This window comes from Arvicola amphibius, chromosome 10 (assembly GCF_903992535.2).
Source record: "Arvicola amphibius chromosome 10, mArvAmp1.2, whole genome shotgun sequence".
In the NCBI taxonomy this organism is placed as follows: Eukaryota; Metazoa; Chordata; class Mammalia; order Rodentia; family Cricetidae; genus Arvicola; species Arvicola amphibius.
This window is the reverse complement of record NC_052056.1, coordinates 6,033,257-6,056,581: the sequence shown is the minus strand read 5'-3', so window position 1 is coordinate 6,056,581 and position 23,325 is coordinate 6,033,257. Positions and strand designations below refer to the sequence as shown.

General features: G+C 46.9%; 2 protein-coding genes across 3 annotated transcripts; both read left to right on the top strand.

Moving 5' to 3' along the window:
- The first annotated feature begins 4,158 nt into the window (after positions 1-4,158).
- Positions 4,159-4,601, top strand: Kcne2 (potassium voltage-gated channel subfamily E regulatory subunit 2). Its single transcript, XM_038345773.1, has one exon. The coding sequence runs from the start codon at positions 4,168-4,170 to the stop codon at positions 4,537-4,539; it is 372 nt and encodes a 123-aa protein (XP_038201701.1). The 5' UTR covers positions 4,159-4,167; the 3' UTR covers positions 4,540-4,601.
- Positions 4,602-8,889: 4,288 nt separating this feature from the next.
- Smim11a (small integral membrane protein 11A) lies at positions 8,890-22,524 on the top strand. 2 transcript variants are annotated; one of them, XR_005287157.1, is made up of 4 exons: positions 8,890-8,962; positions 17,137-17,246; positions 20,029-20,302; positions 22,335-22,524. XR_005287157.1 is itself a non-coding variant. In XM_038345619.2 (4 exons), the coding sequence occupies exons 2-3, from the start codon at positions 17,235-17,237 to the stop codon at positions 20,182-20,184; spliced, it is 168 nt and encodes a 55-aa protein (XP_038201547.1). In that variant the 5' UTR covers positions 8,890-8,962; positions 17,137-17,234; the 3' UTR covers positions 20,185-20,197; positions 22,335-22,515. The 2 variants fall into 2 exon arrangements, 1 of the variants encoding a protein (XP_038201547.1); XM_038345619.2 differs by having other exon boundaries at positions 20,029-20,197; positions 22,335-22,515.
- The last annotated feature ends 801 nt before the right edge of the window (positions 22,525-23,325 follow it).

Here is a 23,325-nt window from a genome sequence, read left to right as displayed (position 1 = left end):
ACACACACACACACACACACACACACACACACACATTCTGTGCATGCTTGCCTTCCTTCCCTCTAGCCCACCTCCCTCCCTTCCTAACCTTTCCTTGTTCATCTCTTCAGAATTGCCTTCAGATGAAAATGTTGAAGGTGCTTTTTTAAATGAAGGATTCATACCAAATGTAGGTAACTATATCTTTTTCCATAAAAACACACGACTTGGCTGTCTGTTGTTGGCGCGTATAAGGGTAGTCATCTACCATATTTCAAGCAAAGAAAGCTTTGGTCATTAGGGTCAAATGTGTGACTTTCCTTGTCATGTCTGGATTGTCCTTGGCGGTCACCTCATGGAGCTGTGGTAGGAGGACCCGGAACTAGGGGATCATTCAGTGATCCAGAGACGGCACAGCCAGTGGAAGCATGCAAGCTCAGGCCCTGCTCTCAATCTTTTGTCCTTTATGCAGCTGAGCCAGCCAGCCACAGGAGGCGAAGACACGGTTACTGCGTTGTGTGGCCTCCGCTGGGACAGTCTGAGTACTGGACACTGGTCTTGGTCAGTTCTAGCCGAGGCACAACAGCCATTTGAGAGCCCTGATCTTAGACAGACCTAAGTGCTAGGCTGTGGACGTAACCCCACCAAAGAGCAAGCGGGTCTCTGTTCTCTGGGTGCCCAGCCTGTTCTGAGACTCAGTAAAAACCGTTTAGTGGGGATACACTTCCCACTCGATGGAACTATGTGACGCTGACCAGTTAGACCTGCATAGACCTAAGGCAATCTCATACAGTTCAAATGACTGCAAACAACTGTTCTCTGGGTATTAGTAAGGTAAAATGCCTCCCTTGAGACTTACAAGGGGACCGTATGTGTGTCAAATATGGTGGCTGTCTATCAAGTCAGTGGTTATTCTAGGAAAAAAATTAAATTAACTCCTTTATCATTTTTAAATGTTAGCTTGCTATTGTCCTTTATAATCTGCAGATTTTTTAATTGTTTGTTTGTAATTTGTATGTGAGTTCGTTTGTGTGTGCATGTGTGTGCGTGTGTGCATGTGTGCGTGTGTGATTGCAGACCAGACGTACCACAGAGCACACGTGCAATTGGAGGGCAGCCTCAGTGTGCAGTTCACCTTCACCTACTTCATTTGGAACCCAGTCTCCTGTTTGCTGCTGCGTTTTCCAGGCCAAGCGGCCTGTTAGCTTCCCAAGATCCTCTGGTATCCCCCTCCCATCTCACCCCAGGAGTGCAGGGACTACGTATGCACACAAGCACTACCGTGTGCAGCTTTACATGAATTCTACACATGCACGCAAGCGCTACCATGTGCAGCTTTACATACATTGAGGGGGTTCAGACGCCGGTCCTCAGGCTTGCCAGTCAGCGCTTTACCCGCTGAGCCTTCCCAGCTCCTGCTTTCCTATTGAAGATCCATATTTAGCTTTGGTTAGGTCTCTCATACAGCTCCTCTCCCCTTCTCACTGAGCCCTCTTGTGCTGTGCCCTTCTTCCCCCAATGTTCCCTTTTCCACGTCCGTAGCGCATTCTGCTTAGCCTTTGAATGTGTTTTAACAAACCCTATCAGTGAGATTGCTTTCGCACAGTGCTTTGAATCTTTCCATGGTCGGGAAACACCAGACTTTCCGGACAAGCCGCATCTCATGCCGGGGTATTGAAAACGTGAACCCTCCTCCCAGAGTCTGCTCAGCCTGGACAGAGGTCAGCACCCAGGCATTTATTTAATCCTCATAGGCCCTTCCAAGCCTGTGATTAAGCCTGAACAAAAGCACCCGTGACCTGCTTAGAGCAAAGAGCCAAGCAAATAGAGGGTGTTGCAGGCCCTCAGCTCTCAGGGGCTGGCAACTGTGCCCACACCAGGAAGCAGGCCCGAGTGGCGCCAGTGGAATGCCCTGCCAAAATCTCTCACCTCAGGATACCTGCGGAAGAGATTCTTAGACCGTGGGGAGCCTAGGAGTCCCCTGAAACTGAACTCAGCTCTCCCTACATGCAGACATAAACGTTATGGAGAAAAATGAGTCTGGCTCTGCTCTGCCGCAACAAACACCGTTTAAGGCGGTAGCAGCGAAGCTCTGCATTTCTAAGAACACCTGGGAGCAATCTCAGCTGTTTGCTCACTTCTTTCTTTTTAACCTACTAGGCTTTGAGTGCTGGGGAGAAGGAGAGAGAGATCTTAAAGACCCTTGAAGAACAGAGGTTAAAATGTCAAGTGAGGGAGGGACCAGAGCTACGGCTTAGCAGTTAGGAGGACTTGTTCTTGGAGAAAACCGGAATTCAGTTCCCAGCATGCACATGGTGGCTCACGGGTGTCTGCAACTCTGGTTCCAAGGAACCCAGCACCTTCTGGCCTTCTCAGGCACCAAGCATGAACACGGTGCATATTCATACATGTAGGCAAAACACCCCCCACACACACAAAATAAATATATCCTCTTGTTTTTTTTTAAAGTCAGGTGAAAAACGGGTATTGGGAACAGGATTCTCAGCTAGGGCAATTTGGGAGAACGAGTTGCATGGGAGAATGCCTGGAATTCCGCGGGCGGTCGTCTCCAGATAAGGGTGCCTGGCACAGCCTGTTCGTGACGGAGAGACAGTACAGATACACGTCCAAGGCAGCTCACACTGGGGCTTAAAGAACAGAGAGAGTGCAGGCAGGGGGGCAGGCGTAAGATCCTAGGAAGTGAGGCTGGGCTGGAATGTCCTCAGGCAAGAGCTGGCTCGGAAGAAAGAAAGCAAGTGTGATCGATCGCTGGCTGCACGGAGTCTTCAGTTGTAAGAGCAGAGTTGGGTCAGGCGGGAACTCAGGCCAGGTCAGGTAATCTTGTTAAGGAATTAGGAAGTTATTTTTAGGCCGTCAGGAAGGTCCACATCCTGTGATGTAAGGTGATGGCATCGCCCTACTTCCCTTCTGGTAAAGAGAGCATCCTTGTGCAGAGAGAAGGGCAGACACAGCCTGAAGAGATGCTTCGCAGAGGAGCACACGGCAGAGGCAGTGGGGATGAAGAGGAAAGATGGATCAGAGGGCCGAGGAATGCTCCGTTTATGTTTTGGCATCAGCATCTAAAACACTCTTTTCCACTGTGTGTGTGTGTGTGTGTGTGTGTGTGTGTGTGTGTGTGTGTGTGTGTAAAATCTGTCTAGTGGTCACAACCAACCTTTTGACACTCGGACAAATGGCACCAACTAAGTTCACACACCAGAACTATGAAGTCAAGTAGTTACAAAGAAAAAAAAATCCCATAAATTGCAACATACACACACACACACACACACACACTTCATAATGTCATAATGTTTTAAGTAGCTTTATGCTTTGAGGCTGTATGCACAGCTGTCCTGTGCTGCTTGCAACCCATGGGCCACAGGTTGGACATGCCTGATAAACCTAGGAAATAGGATATATTTTTTAAAACAATCTATCTTTTTAAACTTTTGCCTCAATGTTGTGTCTAAATCCCCACAATTTGTAAAAGCAGAGTGCCCACTGCTTCGTTCAAGTTCAACAGCAAACGTGCTGGATGCATGACACACACACACACACACACACACACACACACACAAACACACACACACGAATGCATTCTGTTAGTGGCTGAGAAGTCACTGTTTTTTTTTTCAGCAAAAAGAAATGCAAGATGATTGATGAGAATTCAACATTCAAGAAAAACACCAAAAAAAGCGCAAAAATATATGGCTACACATATGTATATATGTATACATTTTGATCTACTTCCTTTTAGTCTTTCCCCTTTTTAATGTGTGCATATATGATTATGTATAAATGTCTTTATGTAGCTTTATGTCTTTTATCACATTTTATTGTAACAGTACAGCCAAACAATGAATAAAAATGGGTGTGTTTAAAGACTACCCCATTTTGAATTCAATCCATCACTAACCAGGTTAAGAAATTGCCTTCTCAGGGCTAGAGAGATGGCTCAGAAGTTAAGAGCACTGGCTGCTCTTCCAGAGATCCTGAGTTCAATTCCCAGCAATTGCAGGCAGAATACATAGTAAATAGACCTCAAAAAAAGGAAGGAAGGAAGAAAAGGAAAAAGGAAAAGAAAAAGAGAAGAAAGAAAAGGAAAAGCAATTACATTCTTTCCACTTGCACGGGGCCTTAGCCTTACTAATCTGTATTATCATTTAATTATAGCAAGGGAGAAACATGACCACACTAGCCAATTTTACACAAACACTGGAGGATGTCTTCAGAGAGGTTTTCATTACTTATATGGACAACTGGAGGAAGAACACAACGGCCGGAGAACAGGCGCTTCAGGCCAGAGTTGATGCTGAGAACTTCTACTACGTCATCCTGTACCTCATGGTGATGATTGGCATGTTCTCCTTCATCGTGGTGGCCATCCTGGTGAGCACGGTGAAGTCGAAGCGGCGGGAGCATTCCCAGGACCCCTACCACCAGTACATCGTGGAGGACTGGCAAGAGAAGTACAAAAGTCAGATCTTGCATCTGGAAGAACCCAAGGCCACCATTCATGAGAACACAGCGGCAACAGGGTTCTCAGGGTCGCCCTGACAAACAGTGGGGGTGCATCTGGTTATGAAGGGCGCTCCTGCCACTTAGCAAGTCCGACTTGTCCTTGCTCAGAAGAAAGCTAGCTCCTCTCTGTGATGGCATCCTCGCACTGATGGCCTGGCTGGCCAGTTGGCACGGGTGACATTTCTATCTCAGTGGTTTACATGAGCCCATTGGGGTGATACTCCGTGCTGAAGATCTCTTTTTCAGTTGCTACGCAATGTAAATGTCATGTAAATCAATTTCTGTCTCGAGACTAGAGCCAAACATGAAGCAGCGGGCCTAGACAGGGGCAATGCAAGTAGAGAGCAGAGATTTACAAATCCTTCAACCGTCTTTCTCATATGAAATGTTAGCTTGAATGTAGCAAATTCAATTTATGAATAAGTCAAATGCGTTATTCAGAAGCCAAGGTTTAAATCTATCACGGGTTTGCTGAACTCACGGGCGAGCACTTACTTACTTACTGATTCATGGGCACAGAGGACCCGGGTTGAATTCCCAGCTCCAACATGGTGGCTCACAACTGTCTGTGATTCCAGTTCCAGGGGACCCAACACCCTCATCCAGACATACATGAAGGCAAAACATCAATGCACATTAAATAAAAATAATTAAATAAAAAAGAAATTGGATTCCAAGCTAGAAAAATAATTTTTAGAACTATGGCGTTTCTTCTAAACATCACACTTTTTTACTTATTTTCAGCCCTTGTTTTTAAGCAGCTTCACTTTGACAAGACGGAAGCTCTGAGAACTAGACAGCGGCTGCTTCATCCTTTGCACCATAATGTGTGTTGGGGGGTGGAGAGATGTTGGTTAAATGTTACATATTTTAAAGGGGTCTTGGGAGTGCACACCATAATCCCAACCCTCAGGAGGCTGAGGTGGAAGGAGCTGAGATTCAAAGCCATTCAAGACCCATTGTACCTTACGGTCAATAACAAGGCTTTCTTAAAAGCTGATCAGTGGCCGAGCATGGTGGCACACACCTTTAATCCCAGCACTCAGAAGGCTGAGGCAGGTGGCTCTCTGTGGGTTCAAAGCCAGCCTGGTCTGCAGAGTGAGTTCCAGGACAGGCTGCAAAGCTACACAAAGAAACCCTGTCTTGGGGTGGGGGGAATGAATATTTTGTACCATGGAGTACCTGGTATCATCATGCAAGAGCTGAAGGGCACCTTGGAGCTCACCTACAGATGAAAAAATTGTAATCTAGATGTTTTCTTTATTAATTCAACCATGTGATATTTCTCTGCTTGGGCTCCCATCTGGGCCCCAGGGGTGAAAGGAGAGTGAGCTCCCCTGAGCAGCAGGAGCTCACGCATGGGGGAGACGGTCAGCTGTGCACTGGGATATGAGCAGTTTTAACAGAGGTCAACAGGAAGTGGACACAGCCGGAGCAGAGCTATGAGAATCAGGACACAATTGCTGAAGGAGGGAAGTCCAGAGCAAAGGAGGGACATGCTGGTCCTTAGCATCGTGTCTCTGTACCCCACATCTTTCCTCTGTCACGGCCAGGGCACAACATTGTGAGTGAGGCTTCAAGCCTCAGAGCATCAAGACAAGGTTCAAAGAAGTCCATTTCTCTTGCCATATGAGATGACCTGACTGGGCAATTCTTATAGGTTTATTTGAGGTCATGTTTCTAGAGGCTGGGAAGCCTGTGAGAATGGGCACCCACATCTGCTAGGTTCCTGGTGGAGCCTCACATGGCTTTAATTTGTGGCAGGAAGGGGAAGGCCAAGCTGGCTGCGTGGTGGAAACCACACACCAGACACAACCTCATTATAACTATGCGTGCCCTGGTGTTAATCCAGCACAATGAATGGAACTCCTTCCACCAAAGGCCATGCATTCCTTTGGTGGGGGGCAACACCTCTTAAATGCCCCCCATATATCAATATATTGGGGACTAAGTTTTAACGTGAGTTTTGGTGGCCACAAACCACAAAGCCAACCAGTGTTTGTAGAAGATACAACACACAGAAAGTATCTGCTTCCTACATTTTTCATTTAACTACCAGAGGTACTAAACAGTGTCAGAGAGAGACATTCATAGTCTAAGGGCAGATCTGTCATGAGTGGCCTCCTCCCTCAGACCAGAAGGCTAAATAAAATTCTGACACCACCATCCTAGATAGCCTTGACCCAGAGATGCCAACCTGGGGCTCTGTCTAGCCAGGGTTTCTACCCAGGCAACAGACTTTTCTTTTTAATCAGTCTCTAGTCAAGGCCTCTGAGCCTTCTTCCCGACTAGGCCCCAGCCTTGACCAGTAAAATCTGCATTTTCTTGGTACACATTATCTCATCGACCTTCATAGCCTACGAAACCTGCACAAACATCAGTTTTGCTTTTGCTTTTTTATCTAACACCCGAAAGCTGAGTCCTGGGGTCGTCCCAGCTCCTTAAAGTACCTCCTGAGGAAAACAAACCACAGCCAGGGGGACTGATTGCACAGTCCAGCCACAATAGCCAGAGAGGCTGGCTGCTGGGCTCTCTTTGCACAATTGAGGAAGCACACAACTACAGATCCTCTCTTTCCCTTGGAGGAATAATTCTTCCACCTTCTAAAACTGTCTCTCAGAAGTGCAGACGCTGACACCTGCACGGAGAATTCTTCCAGCATCTAGAAATACCTCTTTGAAATGCAAACATTAAGACCTCGCTAGGTGTGTGCCTTGCAGGTCTGAGTCACATATGGGGAATTTTTTTTTCTCTTTCAGAGCACAGATCATATGGGACCTCCCCACCACATACACATACTGTTGGTAAATTTCCATTTGGTTTATCTGTTGCCCAGGAAAATATAGTGGTGGCTAAATCCAGAATTTCATTATTAAGTATATTTTATCCTCAATACTGGAAAGCATAGTTACAACATGGATTGTAGTCTGTAATAATATTGGGGGGAACAGGAGAAATATTATATATATATATATTCTTAAGTAGTAGTTAATATGGTCAACTTGACAGGTTCTAGACTCACATAGCAGGTAAGCCTCTGGGCATGTCTGTGGGGGATTATCTAGATTGGTAGATTGGGTTAAATGAGAGGGAAAGACATACTCTAAGGGGGTGGGATAAGAGAAGACCAAGCGAGTACAGGCCTCCATCACTCTATGCTTCCCCCTGGGGACTCTGGCCAGCCAAGACGAACCCTTCCTTCCCTAAGTGGCTAGTTTCGCTAACAGTGCAGACAGCTAACACACCGGACATGCGTGTTGGGCGTCCAGGTGCTCATCAACCTCCCCCTCCACGGTCAACTTCCACCAAAGTGAGGCTTTCCCAACAAAAATGCTCATTCAAACAGCTGGTTTTATCTCTCCGACCCTTTCAGAGTTCGTTTTGCTTAGCCTGTGGGTCCCACACACCAGATTTGAAGCCATCTCAAATGGAGCAGGGATGATCTGATTCTGGCCTCACAACCTGTGGAGAGCTCCCATACCGCCGCATGCTTACCTCTGAACAAACCATTCTTTGTGCTTGTCTCGGCGTTTGTGAAATGGTTATAGAGTGTGTCCTTTAAAGGCCTCATAGGTGTGAATTAGACAATAGTCTCAAAGTGCTTAGAACAAGGTTTGTTACTTTCTCTGAAAAAAAAAAATCCCTTTTGGCACAACCAAGTCGGCTTTCGCCTCTGCTTGCTAATATGGTCTACTTTATCTCCACAAAGAAGCATAACGAGATTTGAACTGAGATTTCTTGGGTTCACCTATCTACCCTGCCACTGCAGGGTATTTGTAGAACTTCTAATGACAGCCCCGGTAACAGCTTCCCCCTCTACAAAAGGAGGGGTGGAAGTGGGGGGCTCGGGTGGGTACTTTCCTCTCCACAGCCTTATCCAGGGCTGCTCCCTGTGCGCCTCCCCACTCGGCACGCTTTCAGGGACCAATGGTTAGAAAAGAATTTGGGAACCTAATGCAGATGTATCCTTCAGTTATCCGAAAGGACGATGCATCCATGTTGTTCCCATGGAGAAATTCTAAATCTGGGGGAAAAAAAACAACAAAAACAAACAAACTGAGGACCTATTGTCCTCAGCTGTATAGAAGAGTGAGCCGACATCAGCGAATGTAGCGGAGGATGAAGATGCACCACGGCATGGACCAAGGACTCCAGGCCGCAACACACCTGTGGACCACCCTTAGGAGTCCGATTTGGATTTCTGCATTTCTCATTACCCCAGGTGACTTGCCCGATTCCCACAGTGCCTGCGTTTGGAGCAACAGGCGCCTTAAACCGTGCGCGGCATCCAGCAGCGCTAATTGCAACCTAGACCCAAAACGCCTGCGCCTCGAGCGGTGACCTTCACGACGGTGCTTGCGTGCGGAGCGGTGCATTTCGGGAACTGTAGTTTCCCCGACGGGATTGAGGGAGTCGTGGCTTGTCAGCACCCGGCCAGGAGGCCCCACCGCCTTGAGTTGTAAGTGTGTAATTGACAATTTGGGGCGCTGGGGGTCCCTCGGACACTCGGTGTTTGTGCTTCTCCCGGATGACACTTGCCGCGGCCGCACAGCGCGTGGGAATTCTAATATTCCGGTCGCCTTGCTCTGGGCACGAAGGGAGGGAGAGGTGATAACTCCGGGCCCTCTATTTCGCCCCTTAGTGGACTGAGGGTTGCACCTCGCATGTGTTTGGATTAGGAGCCCGTTACCCAGGAATAGCAAAACCCCATTTGATTCAGTGGTGCCTAGGATCCAGTTTGCATAGAAGCACAACTTTGGAGTGTCCAAATGAGGTGTGTCGTTCCCGCGAGCAGAGAGGTCCACCATGGCTCTGGTTTCTCAGAGGATCCCCAAAGTACTGAGATTTATAGGTTGGGCCGCCCGGTTTGGGTGGATCTGGATTTCCTGAAAACCAAGACCTATGCAGAGCGGGCTAAGTGAGGCCCAAGGATCACCGGCAACCTGAACCTACGGTAGTTGAAATGAGGAACTGAAAGGGATAGAGACGGGAGTGAAACCAGCTTCAGAGTTCCCACAGCTGCTCGCTCGGTGGCTGGAGTGGGTGGTGCACCTTGACTTCTTAGGCCTGCCACCAAGAAGCAAGGGAGCTTGTGAGCGGCATTACCCATGTTGTTTTAATTGGCCTAACCAAATGAGTGCACATTTGGTTTCTAGAAAAAAACCTGTCAAGTGGGGTGCTACTTTGCAATAAAGATCAGAACTACTAGCAGCTTTATCTAAACCGTTTTGTTACTCTTGCGGGCTAAGCTAAGCCTATCTGGGTCCCTGTGGTTCGTCCATTTTAATACCGTTCAGCTGTCCTCACCTTGGTGGTTTCATCCCTCCAACGCCAGCTGCCTCTTGTTTCTGAGCAGGCTCCAGAGTACATGGTACCGGAGCAGACGGCTCACTCTTCCGTTTAACCTTCTCGGTTGTCTCATTTGCAGAAGGCTCACAAGCTGCCGTGGAAATGTCTGCTTTGGATTGTGATTGATTGATGACTGACTGATTTTTCAAGACAAAGTTTTTCTGTAGCTTTGGAGCCTGTTCTGGAACTAGCTCTTGTAGACCCGACTGGTCTCAAACTCGCGGAAATCCACCTGCCTCAGTTTCCCGAGTACTGGGATTAAAGGCATGGGCCACCACCGCCCGGCTGGACTGTGTAATTTAAAGCGGTGGAGTGAGAAACAGCAGGTCTGCTCCGGGTCGTTTGGCCTCTTCTGTTCACACAACCCGCTCTATCACTATTAATTACAGATTTGCTTCTTCTTTAACTCTTCATTTCTCTCCTCTTCTCTTTGGGAGAACTCTCTCTCTCTCTCTTCCTCTCTCTCCCCCTCTCTCTCCCTCTCCCTCCTTCCCTCCCTCCCTCCCTCCCTCTCTCTCTCTCTCTCTCTCTCTCTCCCTCTCTCTCCCCCTCTCTCTCCCTCCCTCCCTCCCTCTCTCTCCCTCTCTCTCCCTCCCTCCCCTCCCCCCTTCCTCTCTCTCTCTCTCTCTCTCTCTCTCTCCTCTCTCTCTCTCCCTCTCTCTCCCTCTCTCTTCCTCTCCCTCCCTCCCTCCCTCCCTCTCTCTCTCTCTCTCTCTCTCTCTCTCTCTCTCTCTCTCTGGATGACCTTGAGTTCTGATCTCCACCTCCCAAATGCTAGGACTAGAGGCGTGCGCTGTGCCTCACTTAAGAGTTCCTTGGGGTTGAACCTGGAGCTGTGTGTGCTCGCTCACACTCCCTCACACTCTAGGGCTGAGCTACACCAGTCCTCTGTTCCTTCTCAGAGCCCTTACCTTTTAACCCTCTAGTTGCCAGCCTGTTTGTATCAGGTTCTCTTGACATCAGTTCCAGAGTGGGAGATTTACTTTTTGGAGCCTGATATTAGAGGCTCAGGAGGTTAATGGGTTTCCCAGGTCATATACCGAGCCATGAGTGCCACCTGGAGCAGAGTCCCGACATCCTTCTCCTTGCCCTATTCTTTATCCCGTGTTAGCTGTCCTGTCCTGACTACATCCTGCCCTGGTGCCATTTGTTATCTGGCAGAACCATGAGCAAAGGCGAGAGATTATCCAAACAGTCATACTTGGCATTGATTAGTGTTTTCTGTGTGCTGCTCATGGTTCCTAGTGATTATGGGTCAACTTCTGAAGGAGACTGTACTGATGAAGGAGGCTACAGAGGCCAAGTACCCAACCAAGGTCACATTGCCACTAAACACAATGTGTTTGCCAGACTTCCCGACCCTGGGGATTGGTTTTCATGTGTTTCCTTTTGTGAGCCTCTTGGGCCTTGACTTTGGGAGTCAACAGCCTGTGTATATCAATTCACATAGGTAGTTTGCGGGAAACAGTTAAATCACCGACTGTGCATGTACACAACTCTCAATTAAGAAGGAATTATAAAAATAAAATGGAAAAGAACTTAAATATTTTGTTTTAACATACAGCACAGCTAATCCCTGAAATTACTAGTGACTCAAGGTATAAACCTGGCTGCAGGTTGAAACATGCAAAGAGCTCGTTCTTTCCACTGCAGGGCAGACTCTGCTGCTGCTTAAACGCTAATGCCTGAAGGGAGTGGGCGCCCTCAGCCACTGATAGCACATTTAAACAGAGCTTTGAATTCAGCTCTTACTGGTTTATCTGACTTTGCACAAGCCAAGGGGAAAACTTGGCTATCTTGTGCCAATAGCTATCTGGTTTTCAGGTTCTATAACCTTGAATAGATTGAGGTCTGACTTGTATATATTTGATACTTTTGTAATTGAACTATTTTTTTCTAAACCATCTCCCATGAGGTTTACCTAAGGAAGCCTATTCAAAGGGCCTGCGAAGTTTCCTGCTGCTTCTCTAATTCTGATCATAAGATGTTCCTGTGGATAGAAGCAACCCTGCCACTTGGTTTTGCTGCTCTCCACCTGTGTCGAGGTGGCTTTCTGGGAAAGAGTCCCGGATCTGACTGACTGATGTATGGTGGGCAAGGGAAGGGAAACCTGGGAGTGAGGCTGCTTGGCTTGGGCCACACACAAACACACACACACACACACACACACACACACACACACACACACACACTGCTTTCCCAGCAAAACTAGCTGGGGTCTCCCCCATCCCGCCCCATGGAGCTGCATGCACACCTCCCTTTGTTTTTTTAATTAAAAAGTTTATTTCATGAATGCATTTACAAGATTTCCAGGCCCCCTGCTCCCTCCACCCCGCTTCCTCTTGAATTCATAACCTTTGGTTATTTTACACACACACACCACCCTGATTCCTCTTGAATGCATAACCTTTTGTTATTTCACACACACACACACACACACACGCACTGCGGAGTCTATTTAGTGTTGTTCATATGTACACGTCTTTAGGCTGACCACCTGTGATGTCTTCGGAAGCAGTCTTGGCCTTGACCTTGATTCCTTTCCAGTCACTGCCTGTTTCCTTCTCCCGTTTACAACCGTGCTCTCCCCTTCCCATATCTTTCAGGTGGTGTTGCAGAGCCTTGTGCCTGCCAGGCAAGTGATCTACCATTGTTCTGCAAACCCAGTTGCAGTGGGAGTTTGCCCTCGTGACTCCTATGACTCTCAGTCACTCTTGTCAGCCACTGTGGCTCAGCCCAGTGGTGCACAGCCTTCCTCTTCTCTGACCTGCTCTTCCTCTCTGAATCTTCTCTTCTCTGAGCCTGTGTTTGGGCACACTTCTTCCTTCCTTCCTTCCTTCCTTCCTTCCTTCCTTCCTCCCTCCCTCCCTCCCTTCCTTCCTTCCTTCCTTTCTTTTTTTCTTTAAAATTGTTTTTATTGCGCTATATATTTTTCTCCACTCTCCTTCCTTTCTCTCCCTTCCCCTCCCCTTCTACCCTCTCCCATGGTCCCCATGCTCCCAATTTACTCAGGAGTCTTTTTCTACTTCCCATGTAGATTAGATCCATGTATGTCTCTCTTAGGGTCCTCATTGTTGTCTAGGTTCTCTGGGATTGTGAATTATAGTCTGCTTTTTCTTTCCTTTATGTCTAAAAGTCACTTATGAATGAGTATATATGGTATTTGTCTTTCTGGGTCTGGATTACCTCACTCAATATGATGTTTTCTATATCTATCCATTTGCCCGCAAATTTCAAGATAACATTATTTTTTTCTGCTGTGTAGTACTCCATTGTGTAAATGTACCACATTTTCCTTATCCATTCTTTGGTTGTGGGGCATTTAGGTTGTTTCCTAAATGCCCCACAAACAAAGATGCCATGAACATAGTTGAGCACATGTCCTTGTGGTACAATTGAACATCCTTTGGGTTTATACCCAAAAGTGGTATTGCTGAGTCTTGAGGTGGGTTGTTGCCTAATTTTCTGAGAAATTGCCATACTGATATCAAAGGGGCTGTACTAGTTTGCATTCCCACCAGCACTGGAGGAGTGTTCCCTTTACCCCACATTCTCTCCAGCATAAGTTTTCATCAGTGTTTTTGATCTTGGCCATTCTTACAGGTGTAAGATGAAATCTCAGAGTTGTTTTGATTTTCTTTTCTCTGATGACTAAAAATGTTGAGCATTTCCTTAAGTGTCTTTCAGCCATTTTAGATTCCTCTGTTGAGAGTTCTCTGTTTGTGTCTGTACTCCATTTTTTATTGGATTATTTGTTCTTTTGATGACCAATTTCTTGAGTTCTTTATATATTTTGGAGATCAAAATATTTGGAGATTATATATTTTGATGTGGGCTTGGTGAAGATTTTTTCCCATTCTGTAGGCTGCCGTTTTGTCTTGTTGACCATGTCCTTTGCTTACAGAAGCTTCTCAGTTTCAGGAGGTCCCATTTATTAACTGTTTATCTCAGTGTCTGTGCTACTGGGGTTATACTTAGGAAGTGGTCTCCTGTGCCAATGCGTTCAAGTGTACTTCCTACTTTCTCTTCTATGAGGTTCAGTGTGGTTGGCTTTATGATGAGATCTTTGATCCATTTGGACTTGAGTTTTGTACATGGTGATAGGTATGGATCTATTTTCATTCTTCTACATGTTGATATTCAGTTATGCCAGCACCATTTGTTGAGTATGCCTTCTTTTTTCCATTTTATATTTTTTTCCTTCTCTGTCAAAAATCAGGTGTTTGTATGTGTGTAGGTTGATATCTGGGTCTCCAATTCAGTTCCATTGGTCCTCCTGTCTGTTCTTATGCCAATACCAGGATGTTTTCAGTACTGTAGCTCTGTAGTAGAGTTTGAAGTCAGGGATTGTGATGCCTCCAGAAGTTCCTTTATTGTACAGGATTGTTTTGGCCATCCTGCGTTTTTTGCTTTTCCATATGAAGTTGAGTACTGGTCTTTCAAGGTCTGTGAAGAATTTTGCTGGGATTTTGATAGGCATTACATTGAATCTGTAGATTGCTTTTGGTAAGATTGCCATTTTTACTATGTTAATTCTGCCTACCCAAGAGCATGGGAGATCCTTCCACTTTCCAGTGTCGTCTTCAATTTCTTTCTTCAAAGATTTAAAGTTCTTGTCATACAGGTCTTCCACTTGTTTGGTTAGAATTACTCCGAGATATTTTATGCTATTAGTGGCTATTGTGAAGGGTGATATTTCTTAGATTTCTTTCTCAGCCCATTTATCATCTGTGTAAAGGAGGGCTACTGATTTTTTGTTGTTGTTGTTAATCTTGTATCCTGCTACATTACTGAAAGTGTTTATGAGTTGTAGAAGTTCCTTGATAGAATTTTTGGGGTCACTTATGTAAACTGTCATATCATCAGCAAATAGTGAGAGTTTGACTTCTTCTTTTCTGATTTGTATCCCCTTGATCTCCTTTTGTTGTCTTATTGCTCTAGCTAGGACCTCAAGAATTATATTGAATAGATATGGAGTGGACAGCCTTGTCTTGTTCCTGATTTCAGTGGGATCGCTGTTTCTCTCCATTTAGTTTGATGCTGGCTGTTGGCTTGCTCTATATTGCCTTTATTATGTTTAGGTATGTTCCTTTTTAAGTTTTTTTTTTTTTTTTGATTTTTCGAGACAGGGTTTCTCTGTGGCTTTGGAGCCTGTCCTGGAACTAGCTCTTGTAGACCAGGCTGGCCTCGAACTCACAGAGATCCACCTGCCCTGCTCTCTCCAAGACCTTTATCATGAAGGGATGTTGTATTTTGTCGAAGGCTTTTTCAGCATCTAATGAGATGATCATGTGATCCTTTAGCAGTTATAGGTCTATTTAATTTGCTTATCTGGTCTTGATTTAATTTTGGTAAGTGATATTTATCCAGAAAGTTGTCCATTTCCTTTATGTTTTTCAATTTTGTGGAGTACAGGTTGTTGAAATATGACCTGATGATTCTCTGAATTTCCTGTGTCTGTTGTTATGTCCCCCTTTTCATTTCTGATTTTGTTAATTTGGATGTTCTCTCTCTGCCTTTTGGTTAGTTTGGATAAAGGGGATAAAGGTTTGTCTATTTTGTTGATTTTTCTTGAAGAATGGACTCTTTGTCTCATTGATTCTTTGTATTGTTTTCTTTCTTTTTATTTTGTTGATTTGAGCTCTCAATTTGATTATTTCCTGCTATCTAGTCCTCCTGGGTGAGTTTGCTTCTGTTTGTTCTAGAGTTTTCAGGTATTCTGTTAACTCACTAAGTGTGGGATTTTTCCAGCTTCTTTATATTGGTATTTAGTGCTATGAACTTTCCTCTTAACAGTGCTTTCGTTGTGTCCATAAATTTGGGTATGTGGTTATTTTCATTGACTTTTAGGAAGCTTTTAATTTCTTCCTTGATGCATTGCACACCTCCTTTTCAAAAGAGGCTTATGGACACGCGAACTGCAGGCTGTCTCAGATCTCAAGTGTTTTGGCTGTGGGGCACGTGTCATCTCCTAAGAGAACAAGCCACAGGCCCTGGAGAATGTGTATTCTCTAGCTAGCTCTACGCTCTCACTTGCTCTAGGTCTCTTTTACTCTTTGGAAGGATTTTGTAGCAGGAAGTCTGCTTGTTAGTTCCTGGCTGCTCAGCCCCAAAATAATCACACAGAAACTGTATTCATTAAATCACTGGCCCATTAGCTCTAGCTTCTTATTGGCTAACTCTTATATATTAATTAAACCCATTTCTATTAATCTGTGTATTGCCACGAGGCCATGGCTTACCAGAGATTCTAACCAGTATCCATCTCAGGCAGAGGATCCATGGCTTCTCTCTGACTCCACCCTTCTTCCTCCCAGCATTCAGTTTAGTTTTCCCTACCTAGCTAAGTTCTGCCCTGCTATAGGTCCAAAGCAGTTGCTTTATTCATTAATGGTAATCACAGCACACAGAAGGGACTCCCACATCACCTCCACTTTTCTGTTTAAATAAAAAGGAAGGTTTTACCTTTAACATAGTAAAATTACAAATAACAAAACAGATATCAAACAAGAATTACAGTTGTAATATTTATATCTACTTTTTCTTTTATCATAACTAAGGAAAACTATAATTATAACTATAAATTATTCAACTCCATCAAAGACTCCAGAAGGATATAATATTACCTAAGTAAGCAGAAAGTACCTTGTAAGCAACTTCCAAAACTCTAGAATTGACAGAGACATCTCGTTGCCACCATGTAGCCCTGCTGGAGACAGACACTGGAACTTTCCTGGTAAGCCATAGCCATGTAGCCATACACAGATTAAAAGAAATGGCTTAAATTAATATGTAAGAGCTAGCCAATAAGAAGCTAGAGCTAATGGACCAAGCGGTGATTTAATTAATACAGTTTCTGTGTGATTATTTTGGTTCTGGGCAGCCAGGACAAACAAGCGGCTCCTTGCAACAGATTTTTTCTGGACAAATTAGCTGTTAGCACAGTTGTTTGGCCTCTCATTTATCCTTTCCCTCCAGATTTTTTTAAAGCCAGGATACACACAGGCGACACTCACAGGGACCTTCATCCCTAAACCTGCTTGTCTTTGAGTCAGGAGATAGGAGAGGGGACACTTGTGAATGTGGGTTTTGGGGACACAGAGGACTCGGAGGGGACAGATGTCTCAGGAGCAGCACTGTGCAGGGGTTGTGGAGAGCCGCCAGGACGAGCTCTGGGTCACCTTGTGAAGAACTCTTGACCCAGCTCTGCAGTGCTTGCTCTCTGCTCAGGTGCCCGTCTCTGCCAAAGACATGGCTTCCTAATGTGTCTGCTTCTTTCCCCAGCTCAGAATTCCCAGCTCCTCAGACCTGACCCCCAGCTGCCTCTCATGCTTGTGTCTACGGGTTGCATTGGTCGGAAGTGAACTCACAGGCGGACCACCATGAACTGGAAGGTGAGACTGGTTTTAAAATGTGTAGTTTTGTTTGTTTTGCTTTTGTCTTTCCGCATATATCAGTCACACTAGGAGGACACCTGAGTTGATTAGCTGGTTTATTTATAGCTTGTGGGGTCTGGATGTTCCATTCTGGCTGTGGACCACAGGTGGGGGGGACAGACGGCATGGCCAGAGACTGGAAGTAGGTAAGACTTCTCACTCCACAGCAGACCTGCAGACGTGCCCCAGTGGTCTGGGGACCTCCCCTGAGGCCTCTCCCTGAAGGTTCACTACACTTTGTTGTAGCGCCACCCCAGGGAACAAGCCTTTATTTAACACATGATACAAACCATGGCATTTGGCCGGGTGATGGTGGCGCACACCTTTAAGCCCAGCACTCCAGAGACAGGCAGGCGGATCTCTGTGAGTTCGAGACCAGCCTGGTCTACAGAGTGAGTTCTAGGGCAGCTAAGACTACACAAAGAAACCCTATCTCAAAAAAACAAAACCAACCAAACAAACAAACACCCATAACATTCATGAGTGTAAAAAAAAACCCACAGTAACAATGCTGTTTCAGATTTAATTAATATTAAATCTGTTCTTCAACAATTTTGTGTATGCTTATAATGCAACCATTCCCGGTTTCTCTCATCTCATTCCTATCCAGTCAGCTTTCCTCCCTCTAGGGTCCTCTGTCACACCGTGTCTTTTACTTTTGTTCTGTGACTGAGTTTCACTAGGGTTGTCTGTGTCACCATGGGTTTGGAGCTTGTGGGAGTGAAGCATTTTTATACATATAAAGTGGACAAAATATAATCCCATTAATGTCTGAGTTAAAACTTGTGAGTCCGCATTAGCTCTCCAGATTGCTGGAGGGAGGCTAGGCCCTTCTTGGATGCTTCTCCTCTAACTTGAGAGCTCACTTTTCTTTAAAAAACAAAACCTGGGCTTTAAAGTTTTGCTCAGCATTTCACACATCTGTTTCTTTAAGGTAGATGTAATGGGTGAATGACTGGCCTCTCAAATACATACATTGCACTTCTGAGGCCAGCATGATGGTGTTTAGAGGTGGAGCCTGTGGGAGGTGCTTATGTTATAGGTGGGGCCCTCATGAATGGGACTAGTGCCTGTGGTGGCTGAACTCAGTCGTCAGCATGGGAGACAGGCCTCTAGCTCGCCTGTGGGGATCGGATCATCTTGAGTAGGTCAGTTGTGGTGGAAAGACCCGCCCACTGCGGGTGGCACCATTTCCTGAGTTGGGTCCTGGGTGTTGTTTTCTGGCTCCTGACTGTGGCTACAGTGTGACACTATCTCTGTGTACAGCCTGTGGTCCTAGTAAGATGGAGCCCACGTCACAGCCCCTGGTTCTCTGGGACACAAACGAGGGCAGGAACATGTTATCTCTACAGGAAGCTAGAAGGCAAACTGAAAAGGAAATAAACCTAACACACACGGTTAGGGGTCTCTATTTCTTTTCTTTTTATAGGGACTAGAGAGGCAAGAATTTCCCAGCTGACAGGGAAGGGCAATGCCAACAGGGGACAAGGTCACTAAAGGAGCATGCCTGGTTTCCTGCTCCTTCCAGGGTAGTGGCTTCAGCTGGCCTCAGGTTCCCTATGATTTTCTTTTATCATCTTTCAAAATATGCAGAGCTGTAGGAGAAGGCTGACTACTGCTGAGCGGGGAGAGCAACTCTGTGTGTGTGTGTGCATCAGTGTGTGTATGTGTCAGTGTGTCTGTGTGCATCAGTGTGTCTGTGTACGTCAGTGTGTGTCTGTGTGCTGGGGTGGGTGAGATCAACTCTGTGTCCATCGCTGTCCTCTGCCAGGTCTGTCATCTTCGTGATCCTCCATTGCACCTAAGCTGTTTGACTCTACCCTTAGGTGACTTAAGGTTGGTTAGCTGACAAGTGGACAGGGCTACTGCCTTAGGTAAATTAAGCCATCTCATGATTATCTTCCCTGCCCATGGTATTCGTATAGTGTTCTATCACAGGGCATCCTTCCTCGGGGATCCTTGATAGTCACACCTAATGGTTGAATAGTTTCTAAGGTATTGAATCCAGTGAGTTGTTGCTAGCATGTTTGACTTAATTGTAAAACTAATTCAAGTAGGAGGGCGTGGTTGTGTTGCCGGAGAATGCAGCGGTGGAGAATCAGGCCTCAGAACGGTGGGAGTGGGGTCCTACTCTTCCTCACCCATTAGTGACCCCATAGTTAATTTCTCATCTCTTCAGACAGAGCTGTCCGACCCCTCATGGGGATGGAGGGTGGACAGAAGGAGACAACACAGAAGGCTCTTAGGGTGCAGGGACTTCCCAGAATACAGCAACCAATGCTCCACCTGCTAAATGTGAAATCCACAACCAGGGGTGAATCCCGCAGATCTGAATGAGGGACACAGATGTGTCTAACTTGGAATCAGGAGCAGGAGACCATTTCAGTCTAGCCCTGGCCATCTCTCCAGCCCCTTAGACTGCTTTCTTCTACAGCCCAGGCCTGCCTACCAAGTGATGTGAGCTGAGCTCCTCTGCATCAGTCAGTAATCAAGACAGTTCCCCACTGACATAGCCACCGGCCAGTCTGGTCGAGGCGACTCCTCCAGCCTGGGCTTTCCTCTCAGATGGCTGTAGGTTGTATCAGGTGGTTGGTTACAACTTAGGACGCCATCGTGGCCCACGCACCTAGCCTCGCTCTGAAACATTGTAGGTGCCCAGTAGCATTTGCAGAATGAAAGTGGCTGGCGGAGACTCACCACGTGACTGCGAGAGCAATCACATGTGTCTTTCTCCCTTGAGGTTCTTGAACACGTGCCCCTACTGCTGTATATCCTGGCAGCAAAAACCCTGATCCTCTGCCTGGCCTTTGCTGGCGTGAAAATGTACCAGAGGAAAAGCCTGGAAGCGAAGCTGCAAGCGGAAAGGAAGCAGCGGTCAGAGAAGAAGGAGAACTGAAGAGACCTCAGAGGTACTGGGCTTTGTAAGCGAAACCTGTCTGGAGGACTGCAGTGCCCTGAGATCTCTGCATCCTCAGGATGAAGGCCGTGAGAGGACACAGGGGCCCCACAGACAGGTGCAGCACCCAGGCCTCTGCCCCCACTGCTGACCACTCAGAGTTTCTGTCCTCTGCTCTGCTGCCCATTCACAGAACATGTGTGCGCACGCATGCATACGTGTGTGTATGTGAGTGTGTGTGCATGCGTGTGTGCTCCCACTGCTGACCATTCACAGAACATGTGTGTGCACACATGCATACGTGTGTGTATGTGAGTGAGTGTGTGTGCATGCGTGTGTGCTCCCACTGCTGACCATTCACAGAACATCAGTCGTCTGCTCCAAGTTTGTTGTGATTCTTAATGTGTATGTGTGTGCGCGTGTACTCCTGCTGCTGATTATTCACAGGGTATCTGCTCCAAGTTTCTTGTGTGAATTAATGGCGTGTGTGTGTGTGTGTGTGTGTGTGGAGAGAGAGAGAGAGAGAGAGAGAGAGAGAGAGAGAGAGAGAGAGACTTACCAGCTGCAGACTTGTGCTCTTGAGAAGCACAGGTACTAAAAACTGCAAAACAGTATTTCATGAATCTGCTAGCATGCCTGGCAGAGCAGGAGATGGAGACTCACAGGTTCTAGAAACCCTGTTACCCTCAGGATGAGGTCTGACTCCCTGGTGGCAAATAATCCCTTCCCAGTCCACCCACAATCTGGCCAAACCTCATTTGTCCCCTTCTCCAGCCCACTTCCACAGTGGTTACCATGGCCCAGTGTCCCTGGCAGCTCCTCCCCACAATGGGGGTTGTGTTGCATTGCTGGATGTAGCTGGTGCCTCCCAGTGTGCAGTGTGCTTGGGATGGGGTCGGGAGGGCTCTGGAGCGTGCTGAGGGGAGGGGACTCAATGCTCCTGGAGGCTATTCCTAAGACCTTGTCAGAGGAATAACACAATCCTTGGCTCATTTACGGATCTGTTTCTTCACTTATGAAGCCTGACTCTGGACCTCTCGATTCAAATATGGTGAGCAGGGATTCTTGATTGTAGATTATGGTTCTAGAATCCAGCTGCAGAGCAGAATTTCCTACACAGCTGAGCATTTCGTACTCTGCTGCATGGATGCTGTGTTGCTTGTTGAGAATCCAGCCTCCCGGGCTCCTGCTTCAGGAAATGGCATGATGTCCCCAGCTCAGTCTGGGCAATTATTCTTTGAAACCCTACCAGGGGGTTCTTAATCTGCTCAGCTCCAAGTTCCTGTGGCAACTGCTGAACTACTTCAGAGCACTGCCCACCTGATGCCATGCTTCTGAAAGTAGGCGGTCCCTCCGGCTGTTGGGAGAGAAGCAAACAGGTTTCTTAGCGACAGCCAACCTGGAACATTGAGGGTGATTTGGGGCTGGGCATTGCTCCGTGTATTTATGCATTGGCTGCATCCCTCAGACCCCTGACAGCTCTCTGGGGCGACATCAGGCTGAAAGAACAGTGGGGAGCAGAGCTGGGAACTGAACTGCCCTACTCGCCCCCGAGCCGTGCCACCTCCCAGCTGTAGGAAGTGAGGCCAGAGACACACTGTGGCCCTGCCACTGGACTGCAGAGCCTGCTGCCACTCGCTGGTCCTCAGGGACTGCAGACTTTGGCAGGCAGAAGAGTCTACTGCCATGGAATCTTGCCTGACTGAAATGCAAAACTAACCAGGAAGTGCATGGTCTCAGTGCTAGCTGGAGGAGAGGGAGTGATTAGCAGTTGAAAATGCTGAGGGCAGATCGTTAGTTGGAATGTTGGTTGGATTTGTGCTGATTCCTGTTAGCTGAGAGGATGGAAATGTCAGGTGTAACATAATTGCACATTGTGCCCCACTTTTCCACTGAGCCGGTGCCAAAGCACAGGTGTGCACTCCTCCACGTAAACTGACGGGAGATGGCCTCTCTCAGGCTGGCAGCTTGTCCAGAGCCTGCTTTAAAGAAGAGAATCTTCAAAAGAAAGCAAGCCATGCGTCCAAATGCACTAGCAGGCCAGGCTTTGCAGCCTCCGCTGCAGTAGGAATGTCGTGCGTTGATGCTGAGCATGCAAAGCAACGTTGTATCCAGCCTCCTTCATTGCTGTGGTCTCCTTTCCTTTCTAGATTTTTCTATTTAAATGTCAGCTTGGACGGACTCCAGCAGAGAAGAGAGAAGAAAGACCTAGCGAATTACCGGATGTCAGTGGAGGCACCGCCAGCCGAGACCTTTAACTTAAATGATGAACAGCATGAATTTTTTGTTTTTAGAAGAACCAGTATTTTGTTACTGAAATAAAATACATTTCTAAAAAAGGCTGTCTTTGTTCTCTTTCTCCCTCCTTCCCTCCTTTTTCCCTACCCCCTCCTCTCCCTCCTGTTCTCTTCCTCTCCCCCCTCACACTTATGAGAGGGCTCAACTCCTCCTTTCCCTGGCACACGCTGGTTGTGGAGTTGTGATGGATAACCTGGGGTATACACACACACAGGCCCAGACGGAGGGTGGCATTGCTAAGGGGACGCTCCTCAGCAGTGGTAGCATGGGTAGATGCCTCAGCCAGCTTGTTTCCATGGTGACTCTGTGTCATCAGAGAAGCCGTGTGCTTGTCTGTGATGGAACCGTGGGAGCTGGACGCTGTGCTGGTCCGAGAGGGTTTCTATGGTGAAGGATAGCAGGGGGAGAGCCATGTAATAGCACAGTAGCTCAGTCTAGAAAGAGCTATTTCATGGAGGCTTGGTGGCTCACACGGGTTCCTGTTGTTTTTTCCTTTACCCGCTCCCACCTGTGCACTCTCCTGCCACTAGGGGACGATCACTCACCCATTGCCTGTGATGATCTTACTGCCTTTGTAAATGAAGCCTGGGCTTCTGTAGCTGTGTTTTAAATACTTGGTTGGGAAGCAGTGGCTGGAAGTTGGTAGGCAGGCAGGATGGTGGAGCCCACAGCCGGAAGTCCTGTTGGGACCTCAGCAGCAGGGCCATAACTGAGAAGACACAGTTAGAAAATAGCCATCCCTGAGATGGCTCTCAGACCTCACAAAGAGCACTAAGGGAAGCCTGTGTTCTCCCCGTGAGACATCCTCTGTGTTCCCCGTTCAGATCCCTGTTAACCCCACAT

Excerpts from the sequence above, each read along its gene's own strand:
- Kcne2 (XM_038345773.1), top strand. The coding sequence starts at position 4,168 with ATGACCACACTAGCCAATTTTACACAAACACTGGAGGATGTCTTCAGA.